The following is a 24601-nucleotide window of genomic DNA, read 5'->3' on the forward strand; positions in this document are numbered from 1 at the left end:
GGTCGTCTTTGACTGTGCAGCATCATTCCAGGGTGTCTTTCTTAATGCGCAGCTCCTGACCGGTCCTGACTTAACAAACGGTTTGGTTGGCGTACTGACGAGGTTCAGAAAAGAGCCAATTGTTTTGATGTCTGACATCGAGGCTACAACAAAGCATACTTCTGCATAAGTTCTGCATATCCATCCCAAACAGGCCATTGACTCGGACAGGGATCCTATCTACAGTAAGCTCCTTCTATGACCCTCTGGGGTTCCTAGCTCCTGTTATCTTCACAGCCAAGAGGATCCTTCAAGATCTGTGCCAGAGGGGGATAGGATGGGATGATGCTATACCATCAGCAGTTGCTGAAGAGTGGAAAAGCTGGGTAGAAGAATTGCATCTGTTGAACAACATCAGCATCGGACGATGTTTAAAACCTCCTGATTTTGGAGAGACGACCACTGCTCAGTTGCACCACTTTGCAGATGCGAGTGAGAAGGGCTATGGGGCTGTTACCTACTTGTTGCTGCACAACAGTTGCTCACAGACGGACAGTTCCTTCATAATGGGAAAATCCAGGGTGGCACCTTTAAAACCAGTCACCATCCCTCGCATGGAATTGACGGCAGCTGTGGTAGCAGCTCGCATGGATAGAATGTGGAGGAGGGAGTTGAGACTACCTCTCCTAAACTCTGTCTTTTGGACGGACAGCACTGCAGTGTTGAAATATATAAACAATGAGACTTCCAGGTTCCGTGTTTTTGTGGCAAACAGAGTGTCAGAAATCCTCAAGGCTTCTAGTGCCTCCCAATGGAGGTATGTGAACACCACGCATAACCCTGCGGACCTTGCCTCCAGAGGTATGAAGGCAGAGACCTTTTTACGTGACACTGAATGGATATCTGGTCCTGCATTTCTTACACAGCCAGAGAACAATTGGGCCGTGAACCTAGAAAACTTGCAAGAACTTCCACATGAAGATCCTGAAGTTAAGGTGTCTGCTGCCATCAACGTCTCACAAGTACACGATGATGATCATCCTCTGACCCTTTTAATCCGTCGTGCATCATCCTGGACTCGTCTCATCAGGGTGATGGGTTGGATTTTGAGGTTCAAGATATTGTTATTGCATCGCAGGAAGATACATTTCCAGTCTGCATCTGATACAATTCAGTCTGAAGATGCTCAACATAAGGTTGATTTCCGGCATGGCTTTCTTTCACTGGGAGAGATTGAGGATGCTGAGATGCAAATAATTAAGTTCTGTCAGAGGAAGAGTTACGCTGAAGAAATTTGTTGTCTCCAAATGGGAGAGTGTGAAACGAAGCAGTCACATATATAAGTTGAATCCTGTTTTGGAGGATGACGTGCTGCGGGTTGGCGGACGTCTCAGTAGGGCTGTCATGTCGGAAGATTCCAAGCATCCTGTCATAATCGCTAAAGAGCTTCACATTTCTAATCTCATTCTACAGCATACTCATAAAGAGGTGGGTCATGGTGGAAGGAACCACATACTCTCAAAGCTGCATCAAAAATATTGGATTCCTGGTGCTGGTACTCTGATTCGAAGCATCATGTCGAGGTGTGTGACCTGCAGAAGGTTTCATGGAGCTGCAGGCCAGCAGCAGATGGCTGAGTTGCCTGAAAGCAGAGTGACCCCTGAGAAACCCCCATTTAGCTTTGTTGGAGTGGACTATTTTGGTCCATTTGAAGTGAAGCATGGGAGAAGTCTTGTGAAGCGGTATGGTGTTATTTTTACTTGTTTGGCAATTAGAGCAGTACATATTGAGGTTGCCTCATCTCTTGACACTGACTCTTTCATTAACGCCTTACGACGTTTCATTGCAAGACGAGGTCAGGTACAAGAACTGCGCTCGGACAATGGGACTAACTTTGTGGGCGCAGAGCGCGAGCTGAGATGAGCTATGGAAGAGTGGAATCAGCAAAAGATCTCTGACGCTCTGTCTTTGAAGGGAGTGAGATGGATCTTTAATCCTCCAACTGGATCGCATCATGGCGGAGCATGGGAGCGGTTGATTCGTTCTGTCAGAAAGGTCCTTAATTCCACTCTCCAAACACAGCATTTGGACGAGAAAGGGCTCCAAACTGCTCTTTATGAAGTGGAGTCAATCCTCAACAGTAGACCCATTACGCTGGAATCCACTGATCCAAATGATTTGGAAGCCTTAACACCAAGCCATCTCCTTCTTCTCAAGTCCAACCCGTCTTTACCACCTGGCCTGTTCCGGAGGGATGATCTCTATGCACGTAAACGATGGAGGCAAGTTCAATATATATCTGACCTGTTTTGGAAAAGATGGACTAAAGAATACTTGCCACAACTTCAGCAGCGCCAGAAATGGGGAAGGATTAAACGTAACTTTATTCCTGGAGATGTGGTCCTCATAGTGGATGATTCTGCACCTCGTGGTTCCTGGATCATTGGGAGAGTCACCGGAGCTGCACCAGATGAAAAGGGGCTTGTGCGTCAGGTCTGGATTAAGACCCCAACCAGCCATGTGTGCAGACCCGTCACAAAGATATGCCTTCTTCAGGAGACTTCTGACCCATGACGGTGACATTTTTGACTGACCATGTGCAGACAGAAGAAAAGAAGAGAAGAAATGAGAAAACAACTTTGGTGGACTATTGAGTATGTTATGTTGTCTCACTGGGTGTCTGTGATGTGATGTAGTGTATGTCTTGAGTTATGGTGTCGGATGTGTAATTATTACTGTGAGAATGTAATAATTAGGGGCCGGAATGTTGTGGATAGGCGTAGCTTTGGGTCACGTGGTGTCGGTAATAGTAATAGTGATTGCTATATCACCTGTTCAGGTCGCGAGGGAATTTGTGAATGAGTGGGTGATGGGGGAAGTCGACTTTTGCTGACCGCTCACGCTTAGAATGTTTTTTGATCACTGTTTTTTCTACGGATTTTAAGGTTTTGATAACAAATAAAGGAGTTTTTAATCTGGAACTGTGACTTAAGTTTTGAACAGCGGGCGCGTCAACATTATTCCCCTATTCAGCTGCTCGGCGACTCAAAGGCTTGACAGTCGCCAATATTTCCTTTCTCACATCAGCTGTGTGCAGCTTAGTTCCGGCACAAATCTGCCGCTCCATAGTTCACTGTTGGTGTGTGGTTGGTGTGTACCTCAGCTGATTATGAGACAGTGTTTCAGCTCATTTTACACAGTAACATCAAAGTAATGTTATGAGGAGTAATGAAGTAACGTACTCCATTACTTTAAAGTGTTTTGTGTAATATGTGTAATAATAACTTTTTTGAGTAATGACCAACACTGATCACAACAAAGAGGAAATGCCTCAAACATGTGTCACCCTTTTTAACTGAGTAGTCAAAAATCAGTCCAATCCACACTAATCTGTCATACAAAGTCAAGGGAAAACAATATTTCAAAATCTACTCTCGTTGGGTTCAGTTAGGATCGTAAGGAGACTGGCAGTGGTAACTCACTTAAAGAAGGAAAAACCCTCCACTCAGAATGAGACACTGACAACAACTTAAAGGGAAAAAAGTGATTTGAGTGTATTCAACATTTAAACGGTCCAAAACATAGGCATGAACAGAACATTTAAATCATTTCAAACATGTAAATCTCAACAATGTACAATATATCACTTAAAGTGTCCATAAATGTATTAGGTAGGCTGTCCATTTCAGTTCAGTGCACTTCATATTCAGTGTTCTTAGTAAAGTGTTAATTGTCTTTAGTCACAGTTTTGCTTTTAGATGCATCAGTTTTTTTGTTTTTTAAATGGAATCAGATCTGACCCAAAAAGAAAAAGTAACAACTTAAAGCGTCCTGAGATCTCAGTAAAAAACCGTTAATCCTCAAAAAAAAAAATTGCAAATCGTTGTATCCTACCACCCTCCAAGGAAATAGGTGGCCTTCAGATTGAGAATGTCCTTTCTAGGCACCTCCAGTGGCATCCAGTCTTTAGATGGCACCGCTCGGTCCTTGCAGCAGATTTCTACCACAAAAAAAACCAGCCTGCACACAATGTGCAGAGCAATCACTTCACTTGTAAAATAAAACATATTTCTCTAGTGTTATCCCCTTTTTTTCACACATCACACATCTATACAGTTCTTATTGGCCAATAACAATTTATCAATGACAAAAATACATTTCACTGCAAATCATAACGCATGAAAAGTGTCTCACGTGGTGTGTTAGCTAAAACTTCACATGTAAGCGCGTTAGCCCAGGGAGCACATGTGGGTACGCTAGCATACCTTCCACAGGTTAACATAGCTAAGGAAGCTAAGGAATCGTTAGCAGGTGCTACGACAGACATCACATCTTCGACAAACATAATATCCTGACTGGTTTTATACTCAGAAACTGGGCTGTGAATCACAACTTAATGTACAACTGTAAGACTCACCAGGATATTCTTGAAAGAAAACATTAATTCCTTAGCGCAACACGTTACAGGACTGAATCTCCACACAGCTTTGCGCATCTGGCTCCGTGCAGGCGGATGCAGTGAAAGAAAGTCACCACGCACAGCGCTATGGTGCATTCACGGTACATGGGAAAACTCAGCACTTAACAAAACAGTAACACTTCAAATTAGAATAAAAATAGAATACAATTGGCAATAAAATAACCATGGGTTACACATGCACAAACATTTGACCCACAACATGCAGTTAATGCGCACAAATGTCTTTGATATGCTGCTCAGTGATGGTGGTGACTGCCAGAGCAGAGCTACTGAGAATCAATAAGTAATATCAATGATGGAATCACTAAATTCTTATCATCCCTGTCAGCATCATACATGTGCTGTATAATGTGATAAATGTAGAGGTGCTGGCTGTTCTCTCACTCTGCTGTTTAGCTGTAAAGGACGCCTCCCTGCCTTTGTCTCATTCATGACCTTTAATAGTCTCTTCTAACATGCAGAGATCTGTATGATCTGTTTCATAGAGTCTAACCAGCCTGTACATGTAACAACAACAGTCACTGCATCACTGACACACAAACTTCATCTCTGTCAATAAAAACATTCATACATGGAATAAAAACACATCACGGGATCATTGCTGGAGCTGCCTGGACTTCAGTCTTCAGGATCTCCACCAACAGCATCGACATGCTGCTCCAGATGTCTGTGCTCCAGATGTTTGTGCTCCAGATGTCTGTGCTCCAGATGTTTGTGCTCCAGATGTCTGTGCTCCAGATGTCTGTGCTCCAGATGTTTGTGCTCCAGATGTCTGTGCTCCCGATGTCTGTGTTCCTGGTGAACAGGCTCTCAGTTTCATCCTTGAAATAAGTGTTTATATTGTTGTTATATTGTTGACCCACTATTGATCATGTGACTGATCACATGATCAATAGTGGGTCACCGACATGCTTTCTGTCCGTCTCAGGTTTAAATATCTGGGACTCTCCACCGTTTGGTTTTAGAACTGAAGAAGCTTCTTGGATGAAACGTTTTCCAGAAACTTAAAGAAGTATCTTTTCTTTTTAAGCTCCTTAGATCACATGACCTGGATGACTGAGAACCTACAGACATATTGACCTGGTATTTAGGTCACATGACAGGTCAGAGGTCAGCGACTGTAACTCAGCTACTCCTGTTAATATGAACTCACTGAGTGTTTATGGTTTACCTCTCAGACTGACTGAAGATGATGATGGAGGAAGAGGAGGACAGAGCAGAGTCTGCAGGGTCCAGCTGTTCGTCTGTGAGGAGTGACCGGTCCAAAGATCAACCTCCAGACTTCAGTGGTGAACCTGGACCAACGAGGTCAGAGAGCTGAACTCACTGATTAACAGAAATAATTCTGCACTGACATTATAATCAGTGTTGATTCTGGTTGATTTTCTGACTGTGTTTGTGAGCTGAGAGGAAACGAAAATGAATTTGTAACAAAAATCAGTTTTGTCCAGTTTTCCTGTAAAAAGCTGAACTCTAATCTAAGAGGACTGTTACTGACAGGAAACAGCTGCATTATCTGCAGTCTGTGTGATCACAGCTGCTTCAATCATGTTTGTGTCTGCAGAGGTCAGAGGTCACAGTCTGCAGGGTCCAGCTGTCCGTCTGTGAGGAGTGACCGGTCCAAAGGTCTGCCTCCACAGTTCAGTGGTGAACCTGGACCAACGAGGTCAGAGAGCTGTGATGACTCCTTTACCTGTTTGTGTTTCCTGGATAAATCTGACCTGAAACATCCTCAGATTGTTACAAAGATTCATTAAAAAGAAAACAATGAAAGAGAAAAGATCCAAATGTTAGACTTGGTCATTTGCTGTTTGAGGACAGTGATGCTCATATCTGTGGGGAAAGTGTGACCTGAGTGGGTTCATGTTTGTCTTTAAAGAGCTGCTCTGATTCTCTTTGTGTCTGATCTGTTAAACAGTCTGAGAGGTCACACAGAGACCCAGCAGCTAAAGCCTGGATCATACTGGCTGCTGTTACTCCATCAGGACAACACTGAACCACAGTGCTGTTCATGGAAATCAATCAGTGCAACTTAACACTGTATTACCAAAAGTACTGACTCGTCTGCCTTCACACATGTAAACTTAAGTGACATCATATTCTGAATCCACAGCATTTAATATGATGTCAGCCAAGAGTTCAACATATAACAGCTTAAACTGTTCTAAAAAGGATTTTTCACAGGCTTAAAAGTGTTTACGAGAAATGTTAACTGTTCTTTTCAGAAGCACATACGTGAGGTCAGACACAGGGAAGTAGCAAAACTGACTGAACACAGCTTTTAGAGGCTAAATTCACATTTTAATAATGAAAGTGGCTTCATTTGTGTGTGTGTGTGTCTGTGGTTCCTCCACAGAGTGGACCAGCAGAGCTCAGAGGTTCCCAGTGGTCAGTCTGCCCAGCAGCATCAAACACAGCTGGACTCCATATTTATGGTCTGTACATGTACAACAACTACTTTATTATTAATATTAATAATAATACATTTGTTTATAGGTCCCTTTCAGAACACCAAGGACTCTGTGGACTAAATGACCAAAAGAAAACAAACTTTGAAATCAGACGGTGCAAATGTGATCACAGGGAAACGTTTTAAACATCGAGGCTTTAAACAGAAACCAAAGTGAAACAGTTTGTAGTCGAGATCAGTGGGAATGAAGCTGAATAACTGTTTCTACGATAACTTTGAGCAATAAATGACATATATGATGGAAATTAGCAGCATTAGCACTTACTGATGAAGTGAGTCGACACTGGGCTGTATTAAGACGACCACATTAGGTGGTCCTCAACTGTAATGGAAACCAGTGGATCCAGTCCAGTGTGGCGACCTGTGGTGAGTCAATCTGAGCAGCTACTAATGGAAACGGGGCCATAGATGTGTTTGTGCTTAATAACAATGAATCACAGAATTTTTACATTACTGTTAAAATCTCATGTTGTTTGTTAAAGTGTGCAGTTCAGGGTGTGTTACTAAAACTGTGGTTTGCTCACTTTCCAAAGACCCAGCCCCCATAAAAAGCAGCCAATGTCCAAAGAACAACTTTGACACACCTTCATAAAGCCTGCAGAGCAAAGAAAAACTAGCTGAAAGTCTGGCTGCTCTTATGAAAAGTACAGAGAAATTATGGGTCGCTCAACACTTGTGCACAATAGAAGAGTTTAAATAAATCTAAAGAATAACTCAAAATCCTACAATCATACTGAGAAAATCATCTACAGCTAACTATCCAAGTGGATTTATTTAAGACAGCTCCATCTGCTGGTGGCCCTCTGCAGGTGCATGAAAGGGGCGTGTTTATAGTGAAAGTAGTAGAGAAAGTAAACCCCATGGGAAGGAGGACTCTCAGCAGCTTCCAGATCATATTCAGACATTTGACTTCTCACTGAAAGCAGCAAGTTTGAGTGTCTGTACCTTAATTAGAAGAGATAACATGGCCATAGTAATTAGAGTTGATTGAGCAATGCTGTCCTTGTAATGTAGTTTATGAATTTTATACATCTGTTTGTGGACAAGTCCAGTTTTACTGTAGAGCCTCTCAAGTTGGTGACAGTACTCAAAGTTCACGTGTAAACCAGAGCAGCAAATCAGGTCCAAATGTTGTTCACAGTAAGTGGGATCATCATTGGCTGCTATGTTAACATCCTGCAGCAGGATGTGTTTGGTCAGCTGCTGTGTCTGTGGGGATGGTGTTTGTTCTGTGTTGTAGCGTCCTGATGATGCCCAGTTTTTGCTCCAGTCGATGGCTTCTATCATCAACCTATTTGTAGTTCAGCTCTGAACACCAGTGAAATGTTGCTCCCACTGAAATCACTGCATTCATATGAACAGAATCAACGTTTTGGGATCATGGAGTTGTGGAGAATGTCTCAGTTAATCAGATAAAGTCAAACTTATAATTGGTGAAGAGATTGTGGATGATATGCACCTTGATCGTAAAGAGGTGGATGTTGTGGAGACTGAAGTTCAGAGTGGTGGCTCGTTCATAAAGTATTCTGTTCCAGCTGCTGGAGGACAACATCATCACTTTTGTGAAGACCGAGCTGAAGAAGATCCAGAAGGTTCTGAATCCAAATAAGCCCCAGTGCTTGGAGTTTCAGAGGGAGGACGATGAGCAGAGAAGCAGCAGAGAGGCATTTGTGAAGATCACAGTGGACTTCCTGAGGAGAATGAAGCAGGAGGAGCTGGCTGACCGTCTGCAGAGACGTAAGAGGATTTCCTACTTAAGGTTTTAAGCTGTTAGAGAAATGAAACACTTGTGACACCAGTGTGTTCAGTCATTTTTCAGTGGGTCAGAAATTGTCATCAGCGTTTTGTAAAATATGATTGTTGAAGTTGTATTTTTATTATTATTATTCAGAACTTCCAGCTGCAGTTTCTCATCGTAACCTTAAATCTGCTCTGAAGAAGAAGTTCCAGTGTGTGTTTGAGGGCATCGCTAAAGCAGGAAACCCAACCCTTCTGAATGAGATCTACACAGAGCTCTACATCACAGAGGGAGGGACTGCAGAGGTCAATGATGAACATGAGGTCAGACAGATTGAAACAGCATCCAGGAAACCAGACAGACCAGAAACAACCATCAGACAAGAAGACATCTTTAAAGCCTCACCTGGAAGAGATGAACCAATCAGAACAGTGCTGACAAAGGGAGTGGCTGGCATTGGGAAAACAGTCTTAACACAGAAATACACCCTGGACTGGGCTGAAGACAAAGCCAACCAGGACATCCAGTTCATATTTCCATTCACTTTCAGAGAGCTGAATGTGCTGAAAGAGGAAAAGTTCAGCTTGGTGGAACTTGTTCATCACTTCTTTACTGAAACCAAAGAAGCAGGAATCTGCAGCTTTGAAGACTTCCAGGTTGTGTTCATCTTTGATGGTCTGGATGAGTGTCGACTTCCTCTGGACTTCCACAAAACTACAATCCTAACTGACCCTAGAAAGTCCACCTCAGTGGATGTGCTGCTGATAAACCTCATCAGGGGGAAACTGCTTCCCTCTGCTCGCCTCTGGATAACCACACGACCTGCAGCAGCCAATCAGATCCCTCCTGACTGTGTTGGCATGGTGACAGAGGTCAGAGGGTTCACTGACCCGCAGAAGGAGGAGTACTTCAGGAAGAGATTCAGAGATGAGGAGCAGGCCAGCAGGATCATCTCCCACATCAAGACGTCACGAAGCCTCCACATCATGTGCCACATCCCAGTCTTCTGCTGGATCACTGCTACAGTTCTGGAGGATGTGCTGGAAACCAGAGAGGGAGGACAGCTGCCCAAGACCCTGACTGAGATGTACATCCACTTCCTGGTGGTTCAGGCCAAAGTGAAGAAGGTCAAGTATGATGGAGGAGCTGAGACAGATCCACACTGGAGTCCAGAGAGCAGGCAGATGATTGAGTCTCTGGGAAAACTGGCTTTTGATCAGCTGCAGAAAGGAAACCTGATCTTCTATGAATCAGACCTGACAGAGTGTGGCATCGATATCAGAGCAGCCTCAGTGTACTCAGGAGTGTTCACACAGATCTTTAAAGAGGAGAGAGGACTGTACCAGGACAAGGTGTTCTGCTTCATCCATCTGAGTGTTCAGGAGTTTCTGGCTGCTCTTCATGTCCATCTGACCTTCATCAACTCTGGAGTCAATCTGCTGGAAGTGCAACAAACCACCTCCTGGTGGTCTAAATTATTTAAAAAACAAGAATTGCAAAGGGAAGTAGAATCTGGAGAGACAGAACCAAAACTAAAATTTCTCCACCAGAGTGCTGTGAACAAGGCCTTACAGAGTCCAAATGGACACCTGGACTTGTTCCTCCGCTTCCTCCTGGGTCTTTCACTGCAGACCAATCAGACTCTCCTAAGAGGTCTGCTGACACAGACAGGAAGTAGCTCACTGACCAATCAGGAAACAGTCCAGTACATCAAGGAGAAGCTCGGTGAGAATCTGCCTGCAGAGAAAAGCATCAATCTGTTCCACTGTCTGAATGAACTGAATGATCGTTCTCTAGTGGAGGAGATCCAACAGTCCCTGAGATCAGGAAGTCTCTCCACAGATAAACTGTCTCCTGCTCAGTGGTCAGCTTTGGTCTTCATCTTACTGTCATCAGAAGAAGATCTGGATGTGTTTGACTTCAAGAAATACTCTGCTTCAGAGCAGGGTCTTCTGAGAATGCTGCCAGTGGTCAGAGCCTCCAACAAAGCTCTGTAAGTAAACATGTTGTCATTGCTTCATTGTTAAAATCGTGGGAAATAAATCAGAAATGCTGAGTTCACGCAGTAAATATATGGTAGTTTTAATGTTTCACTCCAGCATTTCTAAAACACACTTTGTTCTGTAACTCTTCAAAAGAACAATCCAGACCAGCCTATAAGAACATGAGCTCTGATGCTTCAGCCCCTCTGACAGGTTTATAATCCTCAGCTTGTTCACTTGTCTCCAGCTTCAGGAGTTTGGTTGTTTTATTCTAAAGCACAAACTTCAGCTACCAGACTTTACCTACATCTTTTTCTGATGTTCGTGAGTTAAGTTCAAGTTTGTATGTCACTTTCAGTGCACACTCTCCCTTTTTAAATATAAATCTTTGCTGTGCTGTCATGTTTTCATCCTGTATGGAGGGAGAACTTCGGTCTTCATTACTGAAATTGTCTCTAAGGTCGTGTTTCTTGTCAGTAACCATATCTAACTGTAAGGCTTCCATAACCAGTGTTACCACAGAATTACCGTGGGTTCTCTCTGGGTCCTCTACAGTTTCCTCCCACTGTCCACAGACAGGCAGTTAGGTTACCTGGTGATCTAAACTTCATGAAGGTGTAATTGAGAGTGGTTGTCTGTCCCTCTGTGGGCTTAGTGGAAGATACTGGATGGACCTCTGCTTTGTCTTTGATATATCCTGACAGCAAACATTCTCCATGAAGTCTGTTTCAGCTCATCTCCTTTATACACACCTTTAACGGGAACAGTTTTATACAGCTAATGTTTAAAATCCAGTGTTCCTCACAATACACAGGTAATGAGCACAATGATTATTGAATTACTAAAATTTTCTAAATCAGTTGTTTTAGTTAATATTGTATGATAGTGTACACATAATTATTAGCTCAGTAGGCTCAGAGTGGTCGCCCCATGATCATAAAGTCAGGGGTCGAATTCACCGAATAGCTACCTTGTGGTACCCCTGATCAAGGTACCATCAAAGTACCAGTCGTGTGCACTGGATTGGTAGCACTTATAGTCTCATAGGTTTCAAATAATATGAAAAAAAAATGGTTCAACATATAAACAAATTTAATTTGATCACATTTATTGTTTTGTTTTTTTCCTTTCTCTCTCAGACTGAGCAGCTCTAATGTCTCAGCAGAATGCTGTGAATATTTGTTGTCAGTGGTCAGCTCCCAGTCCAGTAGTCTGAGAGAGCTGGACCTGAGTACCAACAGCCTGAAGGCTTCAGCAGTAAAGCTTCTGTCTGCTGCGGTGGAGAGTCCACACGCCAAACTGAATGTTCTGAGGTCAGATCAATTTGTATTCTGTTTAGTTCTGTTTGTTTATGTGTTTAATGTTTGTTTTTGTACATATCTTTGTCCGGTTATCTGTATTTACTAGCATTTATATTCATTTCTAAGTCAAAGTGAAGTTTTACTAATCTGCTTAGCACAAGACAATAAGCTATTGCACCCTGATTACACTTGATACAGAACAATCTTTATGCATGTTTTTATCTTCAGACTTAACATCTGTGAACTCTCAGAGGAAAACTGTGAAGCTCTGTCCTCAGTTCTCAGCTCACAGTCCTCTAGTCTGACAGAGCTGGACCTGAGTATCAGAAAGCTGCAGGATTCAGGAGTGAAGCTTCTGTCTGCTGGACTACAAAGTTTAAACTGTAAACTGAATACTCTGAGGTCAGATCAGAAAACATTTTGTTTTTAGAATTATTAATTAAAGTTCATCCGTGTGATGTTGTATCTTAGTATGTTTATGTTTCCTTTAAAAATATAAGTCAACATTTAATGTTGTGAAATGTTATTATTATTAACAAACTCTACATGAGTATTTGTTTGATAGATTGTCTTTTATTTTTCAGACTGAGTGGCTGTAACCTGTCAGAGAGAAGCTGTGAAGCTCTCTCCTCAGTCCTCACCTCCCAGTCCTCCAGTCTGAGAGAGTTGGACCTCAGTAACTCTGACCTGCAGGATTCAGGAATGAAGCTTCTGTGTGCTGGACTAAAGAGTTCACAGTGTGCAGTGGAAACTCTCAGGTCAGGATTTAAACTTTTCCACAGATCATTTGAAATGTGATTTATATTATTGTATAAACAGGTTACTTTTATACAGCTGTCAAGTGAACTTTTATTTACATTTGAGTGGATAATTGTACCCTGAATTACTTTTAAAAGTTGTTATAGTCATCTCTTTGTTTATTTAAAAAAAAGACTTCAATTGCCTAATTTAAAGATTTAGGCTCCTTTGGGGATTGATATATATATACAGTGGGGCAAAAAAGTATTTAGTCAGCCACCGATTGTGCAACTTCCCCCACTTAAAATGATGACAGAGGTCAGTAATTCGCACCAGAGGTACACTTCAACTGTGAGAGACAGAATGTGAAAAAAAATCCATGAATACACATGGTAGGATTTTTAAAGAATTTATTCGTAAATCAGGGTGGCAAATAAGTATTTGGTCAATAACAAAAATACAACTCAATACTTTGTAACATAACCTTTGTTGGCAATAACAGAGGTCAAACGTTTACTATAGGTCTTTACCAGGTTTGCACACACAGTAGCTGGTATTTTGGCCCATTCCTCCATGCAGATCTTCTCGAGAGCAGTGATGTTTTGGGGCTGTCGCCGAGCAACACGGACTTTCAACTCCCGCCACAGATTTTCTATGGGGTTGAGGTCTGGAGACTGGCTAGGCCACTCCAGGACTTTCAAATGCTTCTTACGGAGCCACTCCTTTGTTGCCCGGGCGGTGTGTTTTGGATCATTGTCATGTTGGAAGACCCAGCCGCGTTTCATCTTCAAAGTTCTCACTGATGGAAGGAGGTTTTGGCTCAAAATCTCACGATACATGGCCCCATTCATTCTGTCCTTAACACGGATCAGTCGTCCTGTCCCCTTGGCAGAAAAACAGCCCCATAGCATGATGTTTCCACCCCCATGCTTCACAGTAGGTATGGTGTTCTTGGGATGCAACTCAGTATTCTTCGTCCTCCAAACACGACGAGTTGAGTTTATACCAAAAAGTTCTACTTTGGTTTCATCTGACCACATGACATTCTCCCAATCCTCTGCTGTATCATCCATGTGCTCTCTGGCAAACTTCAGACGGGCCTGGACATGCACTGGCTTCAGCAGCGGAACACGTCTGGCACTGCGGGATCTGATTCCCTGCCGTTTTAGTGTGTTACTGATGGTGACCTTTGTTACTTTGGTCTCAGCTCTCTGCAGGTCATTCACCAGGTCCCCCGTGTGGTTCTGGGATCTTTGCTCACCGTTCTCATGATCATTTTGACCCCACGGGATGAGATCTTGCGTGGAGCCCCAGATCGTGGGAGATTATCAGTGGTCTTGTATGTCTTCCATTTTCTGATGATTGCTCCCACAGTTGATTTTTTCACACCAAGCTGCTTGCCTATTGTAGATTCACTCTTCCCAGCCTGGTGCAGGTCTACAATACTTTTCCTGGTGTCCTTCGAGAGCTCTTTGGTCTTGGCCATGGCGGAGTTTGGAGTCTGACTGTTTGAGGCTGTGGACAGGTGTCTTTTATACAGATGATGAGTTCAAACAGGTGCCATTCATACAGGTAACGAGTGGGGGACAGAAAAGCGTCTTACAGAAGACGTTACAGGTCTGTGGGAGCCAGGGATTGTCCATGTTTGAGGTGACCAAATACTTATTTGCCACCCTGATTTACGGATAAATTCTTTACAAATCCTACCATGTGTATTCATGGATTTTTTTTTCACATTCTGTCTCTCACAGTTGAAGTGTACCTCTGGTGCGAATTACTGGCCTCTGTCATCATTTTAAGTGGGGGAACTTGCACAGTCGGTGGCTGACTAAATACTTTTTTGCCCCACTGTATATGTATATATATATATGTGCTATATATATATATATATATATATATTAGGGGTGCAACGATACACAAAATTCACCGTTTGGTTTGGTTAGATACTTTGGTGTCACGGTTCGATATTTTTTAGATACAAAAAAATGTTCATGCTTTTTTAATTTGTCATTTATTAAAATATAAATATATATTTTAACTCAAAAGTACAGTTTTTAAATTTAATGTTGCTGAAACAACAAACTAATAAAAAAATCTATCTGTTGGAGAAATCCCTCATCTTTGGAAAAGAGAGTTTATAACAGAGAAATTGCTCTTACCAAAATAAAAGCTATACTATACGCTTTTTCTGGGCTATATTCTCAGCAGCATATTAAACATATCAGGTCCCCATAAGGAGAATCATATGCTAACAGCTGTCTAAATGACTCAGGTAAAGTTTGTAGCATGCGTGCTTGTTGTTTTTGTCTGCTTCCACTTGTCTTTGCACTAGGATGATGTCAGCGTAAATGTGCAGTCATATTCACTGTGTTCCCACTAGTGCTGTCAGCTTTAATCTGAAATGACGTTAACGCCACAACACGGCAAATCTCCGTTAACGAGCTACCGCGGATCGCCCGTGCGTGGGGCTGGACAGCGTCAAAACGTTAACGACCAAACTGCGCTAACGCAGTAGTTCCCACCCATGTAATTGAGTATTGCGTGGCACATCCGACATACTGTTTTACTTTTGTCCATGACACGCTTACCTTCAGGGTCATACTTCACATGAAGACCAAAATAATTCCAAAGGCCAGACCTGAATGAGGGTAGGGAAGGTTCAATTTGCCATGTTGCAACGAGCTTAGCTTGTGTCTCGCTAGCTTGACCTGCGCTCAGTGGATCTGCACTCGACAGTGCAGCCTAGGTGGAGTAGTCGAACGCAGATCCACTGAGCTCTCAACACAGACAGCATCGTCAGAAGAAAAGATGATAAAATAAATTAAAAATTTTGTATTGCTCAATACACATGCATACCGAACCGAAAGCACTGTATCGAACGGTTCAATATCTATATGAGTATTGTTGCACCCCTAATATCTATCTATCTATCTATATATATATATATATATATATATATATATAAAATTAGGGGTGCAACGATACCCCTATGGCATTGCCCATAACGGCAATGCTCAGTGGCTAGTGGATCTGAGGGCAGACCATAGCGACCTCCCTGAAAAGGAATGGAATGGCTAACCGAAGGTCGGACGGTCCTGATTCCCAAGGACCCCAAGAAGGGACCGGTCCCATCCAACTACCGACCAATAACCTGCCTGGGTACTACATGGAAGCTCCTGTCAGGCATCATATTGGCTAAGACAAACAGGCACATGGGTCAATACATGAGCGGGGCACAGAAAGGGATTGGCAAGAATACCAGAGGTACAAAACACCAGCTACTGGTAGACAGAACAGTCAACCAAGACTGCAAGACAAGACTGACCAACCTGTGCACAGCCTGGATTGATTACAAGAAGGCCTATGACTGAATGCCCCACAGCTGGATACTGGAATGCCTAGAATTGTACAAGATCAACAGGACCCTAAGAGCCTTCATCAGGAACTCAATGGGGATGTGGCGTACAACACTAGAGGCCAACTCCAAGCCCATAGCGCAAGTTACCATCAGGTGCGGGATCTACCAAGGAGATGCTCTGTCCCCACTGCTGTTCTGCATAGGCCTGAACCCCCTCAGTGAGATCATTAACAAGACTGGCTATGGATACCGACTACGAAACGGAGCGGTTGTCAGCCACCTCCTGTACATGGATGACATCAAGCTGTATGCCAAGAGTGAACGAGACATCGATTCACTGATCCACACTACCAGGCTATACAGAAATGACATTGGAATGTTGTTCGGACTGGAGAAGTGTAGTCGGATGATAACAAAGAGAGGAAAGGTAGTCAGAACTGAGAGGATTGAACTACCAGAAGGCAACATTGCAGACATAGAGGACAGTTACAAGTACCTGGGGATCCCGCAGGCGAATGGGACCCATGAAGAGGCCGCTAGGAAAGCTGCAACCACCAAGTACCTGCAGAGGGTCGGGAAGTCCTGAGGAGTCAGCTGAACGGTAAGAACAAGATCCGGGCCATCAACACCTACGCCCTGCCCGTGATCAGGTACCTTGCTGGGGTAATAGGCTGGCCAAAGGAGGAGATAGAAGCCACTGACATAAAGACAAGAAAGCTCCTGACCATGCATGGAGGGTTTCACCCCAAGTCCAGCACCCTGAGGCTGTACGCTAAGCGGAAGGAAGGGGGCCGGGGACTGGTGAGTGTCAGCACCACAGTCCAGGATGAGACAAGAAACATCCACGAATACATCACGAAGACGGCCCCAGCTGACAGCGTGCTAAGTGAATACCTCAGGCAGCAGAAACCCAAGAAAGAGGAGGAAGGCGAGGAACCATCATGGAAGGACAGGCCCCTGCACGGTATGTACCACTGTCAGATAGAGGAGGTGGCTGATATCCAGAAATCCTACCAGTGGCTGGACAAAGCTGGAGTGAAAGACAGCACAGAGGCACTAATCATGGCAGCACAAGAACAAGCTCTGAGTACAAGATCCATAGAGGCTGGGGTCTATCACACCAGGCAAGACCCCAGGTGCAGGCTGTGTAAAGATGCCCCAGAGACAATCCAGCACATAACAGCAGGGTGCAAGATGCTAGCAGGCAAGGCATACATGGAACGCCATAACCTGGAAGTATAGCCTGGAAGTCCGGAGGTCAAAATGGGAGATGCCCCCAAGGGTGATGGAGAATGACTGAGCTAAGATCCTGTGGGACTTCCAGATACAGACGGACAAAATGGTGGTGGCTAACCAACCAGACATAGTGGTGGTAGACAAACAGAAGAAGACGGCCGTAGTGATCGATGTAGCGGTTCTGAATGACTGCAATATCAGGAAGAAGGAACACGAGAAGCTGGAGAAATACCAAGGGCTCAGAGAAGAGCTCGAGAGGATGTGGAGGGTGAAGGTAACGGTGGTCCCCGTGGTAATCGGAGCACTAGGTGCGGTGACTCTCAAGCTAGGCGAGTGGCTCCAGCAGATCCCGGGAACAACATTGGAGATCTCTGTCCAGAAGAGCGCAGTCCTGGGAACAGCTAAGATACTGCGCAGAACCCTCAAACTCCCAGGCCTCTGGTAGAGGACCCGAGCTTGAAGGATAAACCGCCCGCAGGGGCAAGATGGGTGTTTTACATAAATATATATATATATATATATATATATATATATATATATATATATATATATATATATATATATATATATATGTATATATAATTTCTTTGTGAATGAAATTAGGAGGATATTGGCAACTACTGATTGGTTCGCTGTTTATTTTTTATTCACAGTACTTACTTAATTTTAAAGGCTTATTTCTCAAAATGAGATGTTTATCTTTTCTTCTACAACACTTGGAGCCACCAAATCTTCTTGCTTGATTTATTCATTACAGTTTGATTTAAAGAATATTACACTCGTAACACAATAAATATATTTATTTCACTTCTTCTTGAGAGAAAGAAAGGGATGACTGGGTGAGCTCCAGTGGTTCACCCAGCAGAGAGAGCGGCACACTGGGCTGCAAATGATTACAGTAGTAATGGCCATAGTTTGACAAAACAGGCAGTCTTACCCTGTAGATAATGCAGGGTTCTGGTGCTGATGTGGGGGAGGGGACTCGCCCGGTACTAACTACATACTACTAACTACCTCATCCAGATGTCTTCCTTACTAACCCTGATAAGAAGTAACCGCAGTAGCCTTATAGGTCAAATCAGTTTCACCTGTTAAAGTTAGCTCCACTATTAATGGTGTCACTTGTTATTTCTGGGATCAGTTTAGTAGCCTGAACAGCTGCTTAAAGAAAAGGTTATTTTTATTATTATTTAATTATTAAGTCCGGGGTAACCTGCAAGAGCTGTTTGCACAAAGAATAATACTCGGACTTTTAGGGTTTAATGTTATACACAAGGTTTAAAAGTAAATGTCCACCATTGAATTGCAGAAATTGTTATTGAGCTAATACTGATGTAGTTGTTATCTTTGGTAAGGAGAGGCTGGAGGAAGGATGAGCACAGTCAGGCCTAAAGATGCTCTTAATAATAATAATGGATTGCATTTATATAGCGCTTTTCGAGACCCTCAAAGTGCTTTACAATTCCGCTATTCATTCACTCTCACATTCACACACTGGCGGAGGCAAGCTACAGTTGTAGCCACAGCTGCCCTGGGACAGACTGACAGAAGCGAGGATTCCATATCGCACCATCGGCCCCTCTGGTCATCACCAGTAAGCCATAGGTGAAGTGTCTTGCCCAAAGACAAAACGACCAAGACAGAGAGAGTTGCTCATCAGACAGACAAGCTCATCTTGTAACCTAATGGTTGCTGGTCAGCACACCAACTGACTAGCGAACCAGCTAACTAGCACACTGGCTAACTAGCAGATCAGCTAATGGCAGTCCATCTAATGGCAGTCACAAGCTGAAGGACGATTAAATGTAGTGGAGATATCAGGGATGACAGTGGTGTGTCCGATTCACTCTTTAGCACTCCGGTCACTTCGGTGTGTCAGCCAGAACACCACTGAAGGCCAAATGATCCCAGCGTGTGGAATAAGGAGCTTAAAGTTTGGATTGAGGCACTTTATTCTTTCACTGATTGATTCTTGTGCCTGTGATCACGTGTGTGGTTTCTTCCAAAAAGGAAGTACACAATACAAATACATGACAAATAAGATGAATAGATAAGTTACATATCCAGTTATATGCATACGTCAGTATAGCTAACATAGCCATATATAAGGACAAAGATCACAGTACTATAATGCAGTAATGTTAAACACAAAGGTTTATATCTACATAAATCTATCCTATCAGTGATCAGAGTACTGTAGTATACTTCTACTACATAAACTATAAATTAAACGACATTAGTGTGACTTTAAGTTACCATCAGTACAGACGAACTGATGGTAGTTGTACAAAATAAAAGCTTTGCAATTATTGTGAAGGGCTTCCGATTAAAGTATGATCAGCTTGATTACCTCATAACAAATTGTTTGCTATCGAACGCAGCCCCCACTCTTCATTAATATCATGTACTGTAACTCCCAAGTAACCATGGTTACCCAGCCACGCCCTGTAGTCTCCAGAGAGACTAACAGCTGGTACACGTTGTAACGCTGTTGCTTTCGTAGTCTCTCCTTTTTCTACAGCTCATGTATTCTTCTTGTGATGGTGCGTCTTGAGGGAGGCTCATACATGCCGTCATTTGTTGATCCTAAGAACGTTCCTCAGACCGACTTCTTCAGCAACACTAATCGGCCTGCAGTTTGTAGCTATCCACTTCACTGTGGCGTTTGTTAGCTTGTCTTTCTTTGGTTTATCTAGACTCCTCCCACAAGCTGATCCTACGTAGTCTGCCCAAGCCTCCCACCGCTGTTTGTTTGGGTGGTTTGTTTGCTGCCATCAACAGCATGTAATGCATTTAAGTGATACTTCAGACTTGAAGTATCAGGTCCAGATAAAATAAAAAAACTCAACTTTGCTTACAAATAACTTTAGTTGTATCAACACTGCCCTCTGGAAAAATTAGACTTTGGTGACAAACTGATATGATCTCCATGTTTCCTTTTTTGGACTGTGGACGAGTGTCAAAACTGAATGTACTGAGTAACATGTTTAAATATGTGGCAGTTCCAGTTTTAGAGCTCTAAAGTGCAGCTATCATGTTAGGAATATGTTAGGAATAGACAGTAACACTGAGCACACTGAGGTCAAATCTTTATTTTACCACTCGCTGCATTCTTGATGTTCATGAATTCAGCAGGTTCATGATTGTCTGCAGCATTAATCTCAAATTTCCATCTAAAGTGTTGAATTTGACTGTTTGATGTTCTTTATGATCTCTGGCACCAGTTCATCTGTAGGCCATGCTCAGTCCATCCATTTAGTGAAATAATGTTTAAAGGTCTCCTTGTTTTGTGAGCGTGGACAGATCCTGAAGCAGAAAGCCTGGGTTAACAGAGAAATGATCATCACTGTTATGATGCTCATCATCTCTGACTGGAATTGGAGGTTTTGTCAAAGCAGCAAAGAAAGCCTGGCTGTGTTTGACTTGGTGTGGAAGCAGCTCCCAGTTTGAGCTCAGGAGACAGACACCCTCTCTACTTTGAAGATCAGCTTCAAACTTTCCTTTTTGATAAAGCTTATAGTTAGAGCTGGATCAGGTGACCCTGAACCATCCCTTAGTTATGCTGCCATAGATATGGATAACAGAAGGATTGTTGTTTTGTGTGTCTGCAGCCTGTCAGGCTGTCTGATCACAGAGGAAGGCTGTACTTCTCTGGCTTCAGCTCTGAGTTCCAACCCCTCCCATCTGAGAGAGCTGGACCTGAGCTACAATCATCCAGGAGACTCAGGAATGAAGCTGCTGTCGGCTGGACTGAAGGATCCAGGCTGGAGACTGGACACTCTCAGGTATGAAGAGAATATCTGATAGAGGAAGAAGAGCTGGAAACATTTCCAGTATCCTTCACTCACTTCCTGTTTGCTTCCTGCTGATGAGACATGAACAATCACACATGTCGGAATATTTTCAGGGACTGACACACTACTCTAGCTGGATAGTACATTTATGTATGGGGTCTCCAAGGAGTCTGTTTGCAGTAACATTAATGATAACTGATAAGTCATGTTGAGAGTTTCATTAAAAGTAGACCTACAGTTAGGTCCATAAATATTTGAACAGAGACAACATTTTGTAACTTTAGATACACTTTATTAGGTCACAGGTGTACCTGAGATCAGCAATGTTTATGTTTCCCATGCTGTATGTCCACCTTGACAGTCAGTGACACTGACAGAATGATGAAACAAGGCTGTGAATCATTTCAGTCTGTGCGTGTGACAAAGAGGCAGACAGGAGCAGCTAACATTTGGAAATGGAAGCTTAAATACTGGAAACTCTACATTCACAACTGAATTGAGAATAAATTTGCTCTCAAGTGCACATTTAGCAGCTAATGCTAATACTGTTTTCCCTTGATTTCTACAACTTGAGCAGCTATTGCTATGTAGGCCACTTTGCTCTGCTAAGGATTTGTGTGACCATGATAGAAACTCTGATAAGCTAATGCTGCTAAGCTCATGCTGTTTATGGGCCCTGTTAGAATCAATATTTCATTCTTATTCTGTTGTTTGAGAACAACATTAACATCTCACATCATTATAACACAAGAGAAAAGGGTATTAGCGTTAGCTACTAATGTTTATTCACCTCAACTTAGCTTTAGCTGCTAATGGGAGCCTACTTAGCATAAACCCTTCACATCGTTATAATGCAAGGAAAAAGAGTCACTCATGGCAGCCTATTTAGCATTAACGTCACATCATTATAACACAAGAGAAAAGGGCATTAGCATTAGCTACTAGTGCTTATTCACCTTAAATTACCTTTAGCTGCTAATGGCAGCCTACTTAGCATTAGCTCTTAACTAATATAATGCTAATTTACATCGAATTAGCATTAGCTGCTCATATTGTTATAAGGAAAGAGAAAACGGTATTAGCATTAGCTGCTAATAATTATTCACACCTAATTAGAATAAGCCGCTAAAGATAAGATAAGATACGATGAAACTTTATTAATCCCTCGGGTGGGTACCTCCGGGAAATTCAGTTTCCAGTAGCAAAGCACCGAAAGAAGTTGCATGTTACAGATACATTAAGGGGAATGAGAGAAAGGATATAAGCATAAATACACCATATATACACATATACACATATATAGATACAGAATATACAATATGGATAAATAGGATTGCTCATTTGAGTGAGTATATTGCACAGTGATTATTGCATGGTCGAATATAAGAAAAAAAGACAAACAAAAAACAAATATTACAAATATTGCACAGTGTAAAAAAAGCACCTACAGCTCAGTTGTTCCCACCCTCCCTTGTCCCCCTATTTCTCCTCCCTCTCCCCTCCAGTGAGGAGTTAAACAGTTTGATGGCGTGTGGGACAAAGGGGTTTTTGAGTCTGTTGGTTTTTGACTTCAGGAGAAGCAACCTGTCGCTGAATAGGCTCCTCTAATTGTTTACGACCGTGTGCAGAGGATGCCTGGCATTGTTCATAATGTCCATCAGTTTCTTTAAGGTCCTCTTCTCTGCCACTGTCACCAGAGTGTCCAGCTTCATGCCGACTACAGAGCCAGCCTTCCTGATCAGTTTCTTCAGCCTGGATGAGTCCTTCTTTGCTGTGCTGCTCCCCCAGCACACCACGCCATAGAAAAGTACTCCTGTAACCACCGACTGGTAAAACATCCTCAGGAGATTCCTGCAGATGTTGAAAGACCTCAGCCTCCTGAGGAAGTACAGTCGGCTTTGGCCTTTTTTTATACATGTGCTGCGTGTTGCACGTCCAGTCCAGTTTGTTGTCCACCCACAGCCCGAGGTACTTGTGTGTGTTGACCACCTCTACCTCCTCTCCCTCTATCTGAACTGGCCGTGGATCTGGTCTGGACCTCCCGAAATCCACAAGCAGTTCCTTAGTCTTTGAAGTGTTGAGTTGCAGGTGGTTTGTGTGACTCCAAGTGACAAAGTTCCTCACCAGACTTCTGTACTCCTCTTCCTGATCATCCCAGATACACCCCATGATGGCCGTGTCGTCTGCAAACTTCTGAATGTGGCATAATTCAGAGTTATAGCAGAAGTCAGAGGTGTACAGGGTGAAGAGAAGAGGGGACAGCACACTTCCCTGTGGTGCTCCTGTGCTGCTGACCACAGTGTCAGACGTGATGTTCTTCAGCCTGACGTACTGTGGTCTGTCAGTGAGGTAGTCGGAGATCCAAGAGACCAGGCAGGGGTCCACCTGCATCCTGTTTAGTTTCTCCTGGAGCAGACAGGGCCGGATTGTATTGAAGGCACTGGAAAAGTCAAGAAACAGGATCCTGACCGTGCCTTTACCCTTGTCCAGGTGGCTGCCTTTGGACGAGGGGTGTGTATTGCGGCTGTAGATAAACCAGGTTGTGGTCTGACTTCCCTAGTGGGGTGAGGGGGGTGGCTCTGTATGCATCTCTCACATTAGCATACAGTAGGTCAATTGTCCTGTTGCTCCTTGTGGGACAATTCACAAACTGGTGAACAGCAGCCAGAGTAGAATCAAGAGTGGCATGGTTAAAGTCTCCAGATATAATAATGAAAGCCTCTGGGTTTTGTGTCTGAAGTCTTGCTGTGACTGTGTGTATTTTCTCACAGGCAGCTGCTGTGTCGGCCCTCAGAGGGATGTAAACACACACAAAGATCACATGACTAAACTAAATCCACATAGGTCTACGTTAGCCTGCGGTGTTAGCTCGGTTAGCCACGTCTCCATGAAGAGAAACAAACTGCACTTGTTCAGGTTGTTCAGAGCAGTCAGTTCATCAATCTTATTCTGTAACGAGTTCACGTTGCCCATGATCACTGTTGGGATTGATGGTTTGAATCGCCTCCGGTGATCCGCTTTCCTCGCTCCAGCCTTGCAGCTTCTGTAGCAATGTTCCCTCTAATTTTTCACGTGTCTGAGCGAACACACAAACTCCCTGAGCGATCCCTTGGACCGCTGTGAGCGACATCAGACGTGTGCACTGTGGTCACACCGGCATCTAATCCATTCAAGTTACATGGTTTATTAAAATAATCAAATTACAGCATTTACATTTATGTTAGACTACTTTTAATTAACTGCTTTAGCCCACTTACAATGAATATTAAAAACAAATCTAGTCATTGACCTGTGTAGTATGTTAACACTATTAGAAGTAAAAATAACTTGAACTCCAACTTCGAAAACACAACTTTCGTTTTTTTAAAAAAATTTTTTATAAAGCTCTGACTTGTATTATGAGTGTGAGTCTGTGGTCTGGGAGAGAGTCCTGTAACTCTGTCTGCAAAATATAGTATATAATGACCAATGCTGGGCAATTAATTATATAGTTACTTCTTCAAAAAAGTAACTCGGTTTGGCAAA

The 24601-nt window shown here is 43.1% G+C and overlaps 2 protein-coding genes and 1 long non-coding RNA gene across 3 annotated transcripts in view; all 3 read left to right on the plus strand.

The window, feature by feature from the left end:
• The window catches only part of LOC134624293 (NACHT, LRR and PYD domains-containing protein 12-like), a 521298-nt gene that overhangs the window by 375206 nt on the left and 121491 nt on the right, over positions 1 to 24601 (plus strand). The window contains exon 8 of the mRNA XM_063469262.1: positions 12535 to 12708. Within this exon, the coding sequence (XP_063325332.1) occupies positions 12535 to 12708 (174 nt within the window). The remainder of the gene's footprint in view (positions 1 to 12534; positions 12709 to 24601) is intronic.
• On the plus strand, positions 5961 to 8521 carry LOC135932688 (uncharacterized). Its single transcript, XR_010573589.1, has 3 exons — positions 5961 to 6125; positions 6816 to 6894; positions 8465 to 8521. It is a non-coding gene; the product is annotated as an uncharacterized LOC135932688 (long non-coding RNA).
• Positions 19709 to 24601, plus strand: part of LOC135932491 (protein NLRC3-like) — a 41595-nt gene continuing 36702 nt past the window's right edge. The window contains exons 1-2 of the mRNA XM_065469978.1: positions 19709 to 19755; positions 20894 to 21067. Of these exons, the coding sequence (XP_065326050.1) occupies positions 19709 to 19755; positions 20894 to 21067 (221 nt within the window). The remainder of the gene's footprint in view (positions 19756 to 20893; positions 21068 to 24601) is intronic.

This window comes from Pelmatolapia mariae, linkage group LG3_W (assembly GCF_036321145.2).
Source record: "Pelmatolapia mariae isolate MD_Pm_ZW linkage group LG3_W, Pm_UMD_F_2, whole genome shotgun sequence".
Taxonomy (NCBI): domain Eukaryota; kingdom Metazoa; phylum Chordata; class Actinopteri; order Cichliformes; family Cichlidae; genus Pelmatolapia; species Pelmatolapia mariae.